The sequence below is a fragment of the Hippopotamus amphibius genome, chromosome 1, assembly GCF_030028045.1.
Source record: "Hippopotamus amphibius kiboko isolate mHipAmp2 chromosome 1, mHipAmp2.hap2, whole genome shotgun sequence".
NCBI lineage: Eukaryota > Metazoa > Chordata > Mammalia > Artiodactyla > Hippopotamidae > Hippopotamus > Hippopotamus amphibius.
In genome coordinates this window covers 212,196,192-212,211,813 of record NC_080186.1, presented here as the reverse complement: position 1 = coordinate 212,211,813, position 15,622 = coordinate 212,196,192, and the positions used below count along the sequence as shown (strand labels likewise).

The following is a 15,622-nucleotide window of genomic DNA, read 5'->3' as shown; positions in this document are numbered from 1 at the left end:
TTCACAAAAATTAACTCGAAATGGATCACAGACCTAGATGTAAGATGTAAAACAATAAAACTCCTAGAAGTTAACTTAGGAGAAAACCAAGATAAGCTTTGAGTATAGCAATTACTTTTTAGGTATAACATTAAAGGCACAATACATAAAAGAAATAACTGATAAACCAGACTTTATTAAAATTAAAAACTTCTGTTCTGCAAAGGGCAGTGTCAAGATGATGAGAAGATGAGCCACAGACTGAGAGAAAATATACACAAAACACACATCTGATAAAGGACTGTTATTCAAAATATATAAAGAACTCTTAAAACTCAACAATTAGAAAATAAACAACTTGATTAAAAAATGCGCCAAAGACCTTAACAGATACCTCACCAAAAAAGATATAGAGATGACAAATAAGCATATGAAAAGATGCTCCACATCACATGTCACCAGGGAAAGGCAAAATAATACAATGAGACACCATCACACATTTATTAGAATGGCCAAAATCTGGAACACTGATAGCAACAAATGCTAGCCAGGATGCGCAGCAACAGAAACTCTCAATTGCTGCTGGTGGGAATACAAAATGGTACAGCCACTCTAGAAGACAGCTCGGCAGCTTCTTACAAAACTAAACATATTCTTAGCATATGATCCAGCAATTGCACTCTTTGGTATATACCTAAAGGAACTGAAAATTTATGACCACATAAAAATCTACACATGGATGTTTATAACAGCTTTTTTCATAATTGCCAAGCTTGGAAGCAACCAAGATGCCCTTCACTAGGTGAATCAATAATTAAACCAAGGTACATCCAGACAATGAAATATTATTCAGCACTAAAAGAAAAGAGCTATCAAGTCACAGGAAGGCATGGAGAAACTTTAAATGCATATAACTTAGTGAAAAAAATCCAACCTGAAAAGGCCACATACTGTATTATTTCAACTAAATGACATTCTGGAGATGACAATAAAAGGATCAGTGAGTACCACGGGTGGAGGGTGGGTAGGGGGGATGAAGAGGCAGAGCATAGATTTTTAGGACAGTGAAAATACTCTGTGTATTACTATAATTGTGGATACATGTCATTATACATTTGTTCAAACCCACAGAATGTACAATGGCAAAAATGAACTGTAATGTAAATTATGGACTTTGAGTGATTACAGTATGTTAATGTAGGTTCATCAATTGTAACAATGTACCACTCTGGTGGGGAATGTTGATGATGGGAGGCTATATGTGTGTGGAAGCAGGAGGTATATGGGAAATCTCTACCTTCCCCTCAATTTTGTTGTGAACCTACTGAACTCTAAAAGATAAAGCCTTAATTTAAAAAAAAAAAAATCAAAGGGACCTCTGAAACAGCTGGAAGAAAGAAGTCAGGCCTCTGCTGGATATAAGTCCCACAGTCATGGCTGGCTACACACAGTGATCAGGAAAGCTTAGGATCTGGTCAGTTTCCTGAAAGAGGGGATCCATAGCTTTTCATCAGTTCTCAGAGGACCCCATGACTTCAAAATCATTAAGAATCACTGATTTATATGGATAAAGTAGGCACTTCAAAAGGTACATTAGTAGTTTTAGGGAAGAACATTAAAAACACTGAAAATAACGTATCTTTTGCATGTGCTAGATGTAAATTAAAATAAATATGGTCTAAAAATATTTATGTGCCCGTTATTTGCAATTTCTTTGATATCTCTAAGGAAAAATTTCTTAAAATACCAAAACCACAGAGGAAGAGCTCCCCTGAATGTAAGAGCCATAGAAAAAGGAAGAGCAATGGCAGATTTAAGAGCTGCACTTTCTGACAGTGAAAACCGAAAAAACTAAAGTCTGCTGGAAGCAAAAAGCTACAGCATTCAGTGAGTTATTATCAACCATTTACAGTGTAAGGACAGGTTAAATTCATGAGGAAGGGAGTAAAAGAGAGATAGTGCAAGAAATAGAATTAATTCTATAATGAGAAACTTAAAATCCTCATTTTGTTAACCCACTAATCCAATAGGGACAGACTTCTAAAGTGGTTTCTTGTGTCACTTTGTAGAGCTAATAGGAAACGTACAAAATATAAGGGTGTCAACAAGTGGGGAAGCTCAATTACATTTAGCAAACAGTTAAGCGTTTATAGTCTTGATCTAGATATCATAAACACAGACTATGTTAAAATGAAAAACTGACTTTTATAACATTATATGTTACAACAGGTCAGTCTTAAAACCCCTGGAAAACAGCACAATGATAGTGCTTAACTGTAAGGAACCGCTGTTCCAAATACGGGAACAACTCTGAACCAAAGGACTGCACCTGTTCCTGCCATATGTATGTGAGACAAACAAGGGAAACCCACAACCACAACTGACCAAGTGCGGTTCCATTCACCACAGAATTTCTAGTAAAGCACATTTCAGGAGAGAGATTATAAAGATGATGGCATTAAGTAACGGATCAGGAAATTACGTGCAGGGCACTAGAAGAGAGCTTTTGTTTTTTCTTTTAAATAAGATGCTGAGAGATGAGTGTATAAGGTACTGAACAGGAAATGCTCCTAACTGAAGAAATTAAAAAAAAAGAAAAGCCTAGCTTGTCCATTTGAATACCTAGACTAACAACTGCTACTGCAGAAAAGTCATATACCTGGGCATACTGGTGCCAGAATAAAATGTATAAGTTCTGATATCAAGTGGGCCTTATTAATACTGACTGACCATCTTTGTGTACATTCCTAGTCGGTTCTACCTCTGAGTCTATAGAGAATTATTTCAATTTTTTTTTGACTATTCCCTCTCCTAAACATTCACCACCATCATCACCTTCAGTATCCTCAAGTTTAGATGAGGTCACAAGGGTGAGGCCCTCATGATTCAATTAGTGCCCTTATAAAAAGAGACACCAGAGAGCTAGTCAGTTAGCTAGCCCATGCTTGGTTGGTCTCTGTCTCTCTGCTATGTGAGGACACAGTAAGAAGGGGCAGCCATCTACAAGCCAGGAAGAGTTCTCACCAGAAACAGACTATGCTTGGCAGCTTGAATTTGGCCTTCCAGCCTCCAGAACTGTGAGAAAATAAATTTCTGTTGTTTAAGCCACCCAGTCTATGGTGTTTTATTATGGTAGCCAGAGCTGAATGATATAATATCATACTTACAGTTGGAGACCTCACACACTCATCACAATTACATCTTGATTTAATAGCAGTATCTTTAAGTTAAATAACATTAATGCTGGTTTTGAGTTTGTTTTTTATTTTTCTAAGTGCTACCTTTCAGAAAATAATTGAGGAAATGAGAAAGCATAAATGAGAAGCATGAAATCATAAACAGGAACAGTGCAGGCCTACTGAAATGCATCATCAAGTTAGTGAAAATGGAATAAAAGATACTTACCACCACCAAGAATGTAAGAATCCTGGTGGTTCCCCCAATGTGATGTTTTTTTCCCATCTTATCTAAAATGAATAAAAGAGATATTAAATACTTTCCTAATAATACTTTCCCCACACATATTACAAAGCAACATTTTCCCATTTAAAATATTAAGATAATATATAGAATTTTAATCATTTTCATGTTATTCTTTACTCAAGTTTTATAAATATTCATTTTGTATTATGATTTGCTGGCTGGATAGTTTGAAAGAAGATAGCACCATTAATTTCCTGAATTTGCTTCCCATTGTGCCTGAATTTCAGAAGCTATTTCAAGATCTTAAGACACATGAAAATCACCATTACTAACATCAATGTGAAAACCAGTTATCACCACTAACTCAGAAATTTGCAAAAGATTGGGCTTAATAAGTACATATTATCCTAAATTATACTTTAAGGATTGAATTTTTTACCAAGTTCTTGATTTGAGGAGATGGGAGTAAGAAGGCATATGTCTTCCATTAGAATTTTTAAAAGATGGTGACATTAACTTTCAAATTATTTGTATTTCAGATGAGATGGAGTTCACTATAATAAAAATTTTAAATGTCAATATTCTCAAAATTACAAGTTCTGACTAAATGCTTTTTACAACTGAAATTTAAAAATTGGAAACCTAGGTTGGTATTTACACAGTGCCTTTTCTAAACACTGGATAGCAGTAAACAGAAAGAATAAAATCTTTGCATTCAGGGAGATTACATTTTAGTAGGGAAAACAGAGCATTAAAAAAATTAAAAGAAAAAGAGATTATATTTATGACAAATGCTGTGGAGGAAAACAAAGCAATGAAGGGGGACAAAGAGAGAAGGCAAACGTTAAGAAGTAAGCTGTATTTTTAGCTAAGGTGATCCAGCTTCAAAAACAAACAATCCTTATTGTAAGTATATTCCTTAGTTTTTTTAATGATAAAAAATATTTAACAATACTCCGATCAATAAAATGTGGCCATAGGGCCTTTAATACTACTAGGAAGTAAACAACTATAATTATGGATTTCAAAAAAATTCAAGGAATCCTTCCTATCACCTACTATGGAAGAAGTTATCCCAAAAAGATAAAAACAGAAAAACAAAATGATTTTAAAATAAAAGCACAGAAAGTGGCCCTAAATGTAAAAAAGATAAAGAAATCAAAACCTCTCTAAGGAAGAGATGCAAAACTTGAATGCAATTAAAATCACTGAAACTAGTGTGCTTTTAGAGTTCTTATATATACAAAATATAAACTAATGGGAACCCTGATGCAGACAAATAATTTGCTCTCAAAAAACAAACAAAAGAGAGAGGAAAGATGGCGGTGAACTATAAGCACATGGAGGGCATCTCTCTCCACAGATGCATCGGGAATACATCAAAAGATGCAATAATTCCCACAGAAAACCAGCTGAACACTAGCAGAAGAACTTGGACACCAGAAAGGACTACAAAGATCCCGGCATAACTGGGACGACCGACCTGTGGAATGTGGATTCCTCAAACAGGACTGAGACCCTGGGGAGGGAGCACTGAGTCCAGTACGCTAGACCACTAGAGAGTCTTCAGCTACAGGGAATATTAACCACCGAGAACTCTCACAGAGGCCTCTCAGAGTCTAAGATCCAGCTTCACCCAACTGCCTGCAACTGCCAGTGCTGGATACCTCACACCAAAGTACAAATAAGACAGGAACACAAACCCACCCATCAGCACAAAGACTACCTACAGCCATATTAAGCTCACAGATACCCTAAAACACACCACCTGACACGGTCCTGCTCATCAGAGAGAAAAGACTCAGATCCACACATGAGGAAGCAGGCACCAGACCCTCCCACCAGGAAGTCTACTCAAGACACTGGACCAACCCCACCATAGGAGGCAGAGAACAGAAGCAAGAGAAATTACTACTTCACAGCATAGGGAAAGATACTGTAAATTAGACAAAATGAGAAAACAAAGAAACACCTTGCAGGCAAAGGAGCAACAAAAAAATCCACAAGACCAAATAAATGAAGAGGAAATAGGCAAATTGCCTGAAAAGGAGTTCAGAGTAATGATAGTAAAAATGATACAAAATCTAGAAAAAAAAATAGAGAAAATATAAGAAACACTTAATAAGGACCTAGAAGAACTAAAGAGAAAACAAACAGTAATGAACAACACAATAACTGAAATTAAAAATACTCTAGATGGAATCAGCAGCAGGATAACTGAGGCAGAAGAACGAGTAAGTGAGCTGGAAGACAGAATGGTGGAAATAACTGCCACAGAGCAAGAAAAAGAAAAAAAGAATAGAAAGAATGGAAGACAGTCTCAGAGACCTCAGGGACAACATTCAAATCATAGACATCCCAGAAGAAGAAGAACAAAAGAAACAGTCTGAGAAAATATCTGAAGAGATTATAGTCAAAAACTTCCCCAACATGGGAAAGGAAATAGTCAATCAAGTCCATGAAGCAAAGAGAGTCTCATACAGAATAAACCCAAGGAGAAACACACTGAGGCACATATTACTCAAAGTAACAAAAATTAAACACAAAGAAAGAATAGTAAAAGCAGCAAGAGAGAGGCAACAAATAATATATAAGGGAAAACCCACAAGGATAACAGCTGATCTTTCTGCAGAAACTCTGCAGGCCAGAAGAGAGTGGCAGAATATACTTAAAGTCTTGAAAAAGAAAAACCTACAGCCAAGAATGCTCTACCCAGCAAGAATCTCATTCAGAGTTGACACAGAAATCAAAAGCTTTACAAACGTGGAAAAATTAAGAGAATTCAGCGCCACCAAAGCAGTCTTAAAACAAATGCTAAAGGAACTTCTCTAGGCAGGAAACACCACAAGAGAAGGAAAAGACCTACAAAAACAAACTCAAAAGAAGAAAATGGTAATAGGAACATACATGTCAATAATTACCCTAAATGTAAATGGATTAAATGCTCCAACCAAAAGACACAGACTGGCTGAATGGATACAAAAACAAGACCCTTACATATGCTGTCTACAGGAAACCCACTTCAGACCAAGGGATACATATAGACTGAAAGTAAGGGGATGGAAAAAGATATTCCATGCAAATGGAAGTCAAAAGAAAGCTGGAGTAGCAATACTCGTATCAGACAAATTAGACTCTAAGGTAAAGACTATTACAAGAGACAAGGAAGGACACTACATAATGATCAAGGGATCCATCCAAGAAGAACATATCACAATGGTAAATATCTATGCACCCAACAGAGGAGCACCTCAGTGCATAAGGCAAATGCTAACAGCCATAAAAGGGAATATCGACAGTAACACAATAATAGTAGGAGACTTTAACACCCCACTTACATCAATGGACACATCATCCAAACAGAAAATAAATAAGGACACACAAGGTTTAAATGACACATTAGACCATCTCGACTTCATTGATATTTATAGGACATTCCATCCAAAAACGACAGAATACACTTTCTTCTCAAGTGCACATGGAATATTCCCCAGGATAGATCACACCCTGGGTCACAAATCAAGCCTTGGTAAACTCAAGAAAATCAAAATTTTATCATGCATCTTCTGTGACCACAACGCCATGAGACTAGGTATCAATTACAGGAAAAAAAAACTGTGAAAAATACAAACACATGGAGGCTGAACAATATGCTATTAAACAATCAAGAAATCACTGAAGAAATAAAGAGGAAATCAAAACAATGAAAACACAACAATCCAAAACCTATGGGATGCAGGAAAAACAGTTCTAAGAGAGAAGTTATAGCAATACAATCCTACTTCAAACAACAAGAAAATTCTCGAATAAACAACCTAACCTTACAACTAAAACAATTAGAGGAAGAACAAAAAAACCCCAAAATGAGCAGAAGGAAAGAAATCATAAAAATCAGATAAGAAATAAATGAAAAAGAAATGAAGGAAACAATAGCAAAGATAGATAAAGCTAAAAGCTGGTTCTTTGAGAAGATAAGCAAAATTGATAAACATTAGCCAGACTCATCAGGAAAAAAAGGGAGAAGATGGAAATCAACAGAAAAGGAAATGAAAAAGGAGAAGTAACAACAGACACTTCAGAAATACAAAAAATCATGAGAGCCTACTACAAGCAACTATATGCCAATAAATTGGATAACCTGGAAGAAATGGATAAATTCTAAGAAAAGTACAATCTTCAAAGACCAAACCAGGAAGAAACAGAAAATATGAACAGACCAATCACAAACGCTGAAATTGAGACTGTGATTAAAAATTTCCCAACAAACAAAAGCCCAGGGCCAGATGGCTTCACAGCTGAATTCTATCAAACATTCAGAGAAGAGCTAACACCTATACTTCTCAAACGCTTTCAAAATATAGCAGAAAGAGGAATGCTCCCAAATTCATTCTACGAGGCCATCATCATCCTGATACCAAAACCAGGCAAAGATGTCACAAAAAAAGAAAATTACAGACCAATATCACTGATGAATATAGATGCAAAAATCCTCAACAAAATACTAGCCAACAGAATCCAACAGCACATTAAAAAGATCATATACCATGATCAAGTGGAGTTTATCCCTGCAATGTAAGGATTCTTCAATATATGCAAATCAATCAATGTGATACATCATATTACCAAATTGAAGGATAAAAACCATATGATCATCTCAATAGATGCAGAAAAAGCTTTTGACAAAATTCAACATCCATTTATGATAAAAACTCTCCAGAAAATAGGCAGAGAAGGAAATTACCTCAACATAATAAAAGCCATATATGACAGACCAACAGCCAACATCATTCTAAATGGTGAAAAACTAAAAGCATCCCCTTTAAGAAAAGGAACAAGACAAGGGTGCCCACCCTCACCACTATTATTCAACATAGTTTTGGAAGTTTTAGCCACAGCAATCAGAGAAGAAAAAGAAATAAAAGGAATCCAAATTGGAAAAGAAGAAGTAAAATTGTCACTCTTTGCAGATGACATGATATTATACATAGAAAACCCTAAAGAGTCTACCAGAAAACTGCTAGCACTAATTGATGAATTTAGTAAAGTAGCAGGATACAAAATTAATGCACAGAAATCTCTTGCATTCCTATACACTAACAATGAAAGAGCAGAAAGAGAAATCAAGGAAACACTCCCATTTACCAGTGCAACAAAAAGAATAACATACCTAGGAATACACCTGCCTAAGGAAGCAAAAGACCTGCATGCAAAAACTAGAAGACACTGATGAAAGAAATCAAAGATACAAACATACGGAGGGACACACCATGTTCTTGGATTGGAAGAATCAACATTGTGAAAATGACTGTACTACCGAAAGCAGTTTACAGATTCAATACAATCCTTATCAAATTACCAACGGCATTTTCCACAGAACTAGAACAAGAAATTTTATGATATGTATGGAAATGGAAAAGACCCTGAATAGCCAGAGCAATCTTGAGAAGGAAAGACAGAGCTGGAGGAATCAGGCTCTCTGACTTCAAACTATACTGCAAGGCTACAGTGATCAAGACAGTATGCTACTAGCACAAAAACAGAAATACAGATCAATGGAACAGAACAGAGAGCCCAGAGATAAACCCACACACATATGGGCACCTTACCTGTGGCAAAGGAGGCAAGAACGTACAATGGAAAAAAGACAGCCTCTTTAATAAGTGGTGCTGGGAAAATTGGAAAGCTACATGTAAAAGAATGAAATCAGAACACTCCCTAACACCATACACAGAAATAAACCCAAGATGGATTGAAGACCTACATGTAAGGCCAGACATTATAAAACTCTTAGAGGAAAACATAGGCAGAACGATCCTTTTTGACCCACCTCCAAGAATAATGGAAATAAAATCAAAAATAAACCAATGGGATCTAATGAAACTCAAAAGCTTTTGCACAGCAGAAGAAACCATAAAAAAGACAAGAAGACAACCCTCAGAATGGGAGAAAATATTTGCCAATGAAGCAACGAACACAGCATTAATCTCCAAAATATACAAGCAGCTCATGCAGCTTAATACCAAAAAAGCAAACAACCCAATCCACAAATGGGCGGAAGACCTAAATAGACATTTCTCCAAAGAAGACATGCAGATGGCCAACAAACACATGAAAAGATGTTCAACATCACTAATCATTAGAGAAATGCAAGTCAAAGCCTTGCACAATGAGGTATCACCTCACATCAGTCAGAATGGCCATCACCAAAAAATCTAGAAACAATAAATGCTGGAGAGGGTGCTGGAGAAAAGAGAACCCTCCTGCACTGTTGGTGGGAATGTAAGTTGGTATAGCCACTACGGAAAACAGTTTGGAGATTCCTTAAAAAGACAAAAATAGAACTACCACATGACCCAGCAATCCCACTACTGGACATATACTCTGAGAAAACCATAAGCCAAAAAGAAACATGTACCACAAAAAAAAAAAAAAAAAAAGAAATATGTACCACAATGTTCAATGCAGCACTATTTACAATAGTCAGGACGTGGAAGCAACCTAAATGCCCATCAACAGATGAATGGATAAAGAAGATATGGCGCATATATACAATAGAATATTACTCAGCCATAAAATGGAATGAAATTCAGTTATTTGTAGTGAGGTGGATGGATCTAGAGTCTGTCATACAGAGTGAAGTAATCCAGAAGGAGAAAAACAAATACCATTGGCTAACTCATATATATGGAATCTAAAAAAATGGTACTGATGAACCCAGTGACAGGGCAAGAATAAAGATGCAGATGTAGAGAACGGACTTGAGGACATGGGGTGGGGGGGTGAAGGGGAAGCTGGGACGAAGTGAGGGAGTAACACTGACATATATACACTCCCAAAAGTAAAACAGACAGCTAGTGGGAAGCTGCTGCATAACATAGGGAGATCAACTCGATGATGGTGATGACTTAGAGGAGTGGGATAGGGAGGGTGGTGAGGCATCCCAGGAGGGAGGGGATATGGGCATGTATGTATAAATACAGCTGATTCACTTTGTTGTACAGCAGAAATGGGCACAACAGTGTAAAGCAATTATACTCCAATAAAGAGCTTAAAAAATGTAAAAAATAAAAGAGAAAAAAAGGAGAAATTTTCTAAAGATTAGAAAATTATGTATGTGATAGCCAATTTTGAAAGGAGCTAAAAGGTGAAACTCTAGGAATTAATGAACTTGAATTTATAAAGTCTAAATATGAACAATGAACCAGAACATGTTATATAAGTGTAAGCCAGATCCTAACTTGAATTCTCCTAAGTAGTAACACTCAAAAAAATTTTTTTAATCTATACTACCTTTTGTCTGATAATTTAAGTTGATCAATATTTAACTTTTTGGTTCATGAGAAAATAAGGAATGGTATTTAATGAGTCTTATGAGAAATAAAACTCTGATGTCCTGCTAAAGTTATAATTTAGTCAAAAACCTGTCTCATCTTTCTCTCAATCTTTTCTCTTACCATTTTTTCACTAGCTGACGTCTTCTTGAAAGGGCATAATAACAGACCTCACAGTTAAAAGTCCCAGACATACTAATATTCCTAACCCCTGGAATCATCCTAGGCATATAAACAGTAAGTTTTTCAAAGTAACATCCTTAAGTTTCATCTCAGTTCATCTTGCCTTTACATAATACAACTGTGAAATAATTAAAAGGAGAATGTGAGATGACTTACAAAGAGTCAAAGTAGCATGACTAGGTCTCACTGCCAGACTGTGCTAGAGGTAGGATTAGACTCACAGTCTAACATGAGTCCAGCTGCACCACATCAGCTACTAAGCAGTCTCCTTCCTTCACTTTCACAACTTCCACAACCAATCATCAGTTATTTCAGGAGATAAGGTACTCTAGGAAAATATCTATATGGTTTATATTTGATATGATCTTTTATAAGAGAAAGTCTGAAGGTAATGCATTTGTATTTTAAACAGTATTACATCTTATTATTCCTAAGAGAAACTCAAAATGTTTCACATACATCATCTTTTTCACCCTCAAAATATTCTTTACCATATAGTGAGTAAAGTTCATCTTTCTCACTTCAATTGCAAGTCTGTGGCAGAAAGAGCTAAAACTTTGGTACATCATATTGAAGTTAACACAAAAGTCACAATTATTCAATGAACAACTAATATTATAGGTATTTTCAAAGAAGAGATGGTTCTACCCAGGAGTATGTTTCCATAGTGAATGGTATTTTTTGCCTCCAAACTAGTTGCTACTCTAGATATTACCTGCTAGGGAAAGCATGAGATGATGCTCAGGAAAACAGAACCTGATCTATTGAAAACTGAGGCACATTTACTGCAACACTGTTAGAAAATTAAAAACAACCGAAAAAACATTCACCAGTAGTGAATGTAAAATAAATTTTGGTACATAAATACTACAGAACAGTGTGTAACCATTAAAAAGGATAAGATATATCTACATGGGAAAAGGGCCACGCTATACTGCTTTTCAAGATGGAGATCATGAAAAGTTGGAGAATAATACATACAGTATAAAACCTTTCCTGTTTAAAAAAAATGTGTGAATATGTGTGTGTGCATTTGGGTGTATGCATATTAAAAAATGACACTAAACTTACAACTATTATTTCTGGAAAAAGGTAAAGGAGGACTTTTATTTTGTTTTGTTTTTTGTTTTTTTTTTGGCACACGGGCTTAGTTGCTCCATGGCATGTGGGATCTTCCTGGAGCAGGGATCGAACCCGTGTCCTCTGCATTGGCAGGCGGATTCTTAACCACTGCGCCACCTAGGAAGCCCAGGACTCTTATTTTAAAATCATATTCATATATGTAGTTTAATTTTTTTAGCAAAAGTTTAACATACCTCTAAATGTCAACAGTCATTTTAGAAACAATTCTTCTGCTAGTTATGAAGAGGCATTTTCTGTTGTACTGAGTTTCATGGGCTTCAGACTTGTTTAAGTGTTTAACTGAAATCTATGCAAACATTCTCTCTTTATTCTATTTTTCTCTTTTGCATTATCCCAGTCCCAATGAGTATTCCCTAGTCCTTAGGCTTTTTGCTGTTTAACCACCCACCTCCCTTCCTTCTGTCATTAGCCCAGCTAAAAGCTATATTCTCTTTGTAAATCCCAAGGCCAATTCCCATTGCCATACTCCGCACCTGAGGGCCTTGTCTGTAATTATGCAGTGTCTCTAGCATATGATCTGGTGTTTTCAGCATTTCTATATAAATGCAGAGCCAAACAACTGAATCATGAATGAAAGGTATACAGGCAAGAGTAAGACATGCCATATGGTTTATAAATGAAAATTATAAATTACAAATGCACACACTATCTGATATAGCAATTCTTCTAGGAATTTATTCTATAAATATGGTCACATGTGCAAAATTATACATAAAGCAATTTTCATTGAAGCACCATTTATAACTGCAAAAGAATGGAAACAATCTAAATGTCCATCAGTAGGGGGCTGGTGAAATATACTGTGGTACATTTCATAGAATGAAATACCCTACAACCACAAAAAGAGAATTATAAAGTTTAATGAACCAACATAAAACAATTGAAGTCAAGTGAAACAAAAATCAAAGCATAGAACAGTGTATGTAATAAAAAAATTTGTGATACACACACACAAACATATATACAAGGGTGAGTCAAAAATTATCTGCGCTCTGGTTGTAGAATTTACTTTAATTAACTTTTAGAAATGACAAATACATCATTTTTCGACAATCTCCTTGCTTTTCAATACACTTTGTTCATCTGTCAACAAGCTTTCGTATTCCCTCATTAAAAAATGTTTTAGGCTGAGCCGTGAGCCATGAATGCACCACTGTCTTCACTTCTTTATCAGAAGTGAATCTTCATTCTCGTAGGGCTGCTTTCAGGGCACCAAACAGGTGAAAGTCTGACAGAGCAAGATCAGGACTGTAGGGAGGATGCTTTAACACCTCAAAACGAAGTTTCTTTAGAGTGTCGACAGTGTGGGCAGAAGTGTGCGGGACATGCACATGCCCTTGGGTAGCAGTCCTTTGTGTTTCATCCAAAGTTTAGGCTTCAGCACAAACTTTTCAAAACCTAAGTCTGTCGTGGATTATTTCACAGGCAGAGCCATGGCTGATTTGCAAATGATTTGCCACATAATCCACTGTCACTCATCTATTCAACAGAATCATTTCACGTGTACGCTCAATGTTGTCATCAGCCGTGGACGTGGATGGGAGTCTGGCTCCTTTTTTTTTTTTTTTTTAAGAACTTTTATTGAGATGTAATTGACATACGATAAACTGCATATACTTAAATTGTACAATTTGATATTTTTCTTATTAGTAATGTAAATATGGCAATCCCAATCTCCCCCAGCTCCTTCTTGATGGCTAACACTTGTGTGACCTTCCTTGAACTTCTCTATCTATTCATACACACTTCTTTGTGACAAAACACCTTCTCCATATTGTGCACAAAGTCTTTAACAAATAACACCACCAGGTACACCCTCAGACCACAAAAAATGAATCACTGCATGCTGCTCTTCTTTTGCACAAATCACAAGTGGGGCATCCATTTTTGCTCGCACCACAGTTACAAATGAACTGATGTAACACATTCACACCGGCACAGCAGTGACTGGGGAGACAGTAGCCTTGAATGGAAAGTGCTGATAAGACAGTGCAGCCAACAGAAGTTTTAATATAACCGGAGTGTGGACAATTTTTGACTCACCCTTGTACATATACACACACACATATTTACTTATCGTTCCATCATTATTTGCTTCCGGTGAGGAATACTGGTCATTAACCTGTTCTCTCTCAGTCCCACACCCACCCTCCTATACTCCATTCCACACTTTCTGCTTGGATTCTGAAAATTACATTTCCTAGGCTCCTTACCAGCTAGTTTCCTGTTAAGTTCTGCTATTAGGAGACACCAGTAGCAGATCAAAAGGCAGGAGGAAGAAGAGAAGCTTCCCGCCCCTGGCTCCAAAAGAGAAGTAGTTGCTGGTTGCAGCAGCAGCGACAAAAAGCACAGGTGGAGCAATTCTGAATGCCAGCAGCACCTTTTTGGCAGGGGGGTGGGGGGGGGGGGTCCTAGCCTTGTTAATGTGGGACCACTTTAGATGATCCAGATCTACTTCAATAGCATCTCCAACAGCACAGCAGTACATGTGAAGCTCATGGGATCCAAATAGTAAAGTTTGGATCCCATGAGCTTCCTAAATCCTTTCATACATTTTGAAAACCAATACTTAAAAAAATTAATACCATGAAAGGATAAATCTAGTTCCTGTGTTAAGAAAAGACTCTGTACACCTATGTACACGTTTATTCCTAGACAAAATCCTAAGACTTCTAATTTGGATATAATCCACTGTTTCTACTAATTTTCCAAAATCTCCCACGTATAGATAGAAGTATGGGTGTATCCATACACTAAACTAAATGTAAAAAAAAAAAAAAGTAAAAATTTTTACATTCTAATTTTTTAAATTAAAGCAAATAGATGTATAACAGGAAGAAAAATCTGACTGTACTTTGAATCAGATATAATCCAAAACTGTGCTGTTCAATGTGGTGCTTGTTAACCACATGGGGCTCTTTCCATTTAAAACTGATCGAATGTTCCTCAATTGCTCTAGTCACTTTTCAAGGGCTCAGCAGTCACTTGTGACTAGTGGAGAACTTACTAGACAGCAGAGATTAGAGATCATTTCCATAATCATGGAAAGTTTTATTGAATAGTCCTGCTCTGCTTTAGAAGGAAGGCAGAAGTCCTCTTAAAGAAGAATGCTTTTTATTGGGAAAACTCTTTGATGGATATGAAGGAAACAGGAAAGTGAGGGCAAAGAAAAAGTACCAGCCAGAAGAGGGAGAAGCAGCAGGACTGCAAAACTTAGAGCAAGAAATTATAGCAGGAGAACCATAATGTCCTGCCTCCCCCTAGTAAGCCCCAAAGATGTTACACAGGACTTGAGACAACCCATTATGTTAGGGCTTAGAGCTGGAGCCATTTTGGTAGAAAAGGTAACCCCAGGAGGTAGGATGATTGTGGGCCATCCAGGTGACAGATACTTGGAACACACACGTGCACACAGGATATGTATTTACACTTGTACTCTAAAGAAATGAACAACACAAGATAGAGAAGAGGGGAATTCCTTGGCGGTCCAGTGGTTAGGACTCAACCCTTTCACTGCCAGGGCCCGAGTTCAATCCTTGATGGGGAAATTAAGATCCCGTGGC

General features: G+C 36.7%; 1 protein-coding gene across 14 annotated transcripts in view; it reads right to left on the bottom strand.

The window, feature by feature from the left end:
* Positions 1–15,622, bottom strand: part of SSBP2 (single stranded DNA binding protein 2) — a 311,861-nt gene that overhangs the window by 203,956 nt on the left and 92,283 nt on the right. For all 14 annotated transcript variants that reach the window (XM_057740161.1, XM_057740080.1, XM_057740146.1 and 11 more), the window contains one exon: positions 3,385–3,446. In XM_057740161.1, coding sequence (XP_057596144.1) covers positions 3,385–3,441 — 57 coding nt within the window. In that variant the 5' untranslated portion in view covers positions 3,442–3,446. The remainder of the gene's footprint in view (positions 1–3,384; positions 3,447–15,622) is intronic.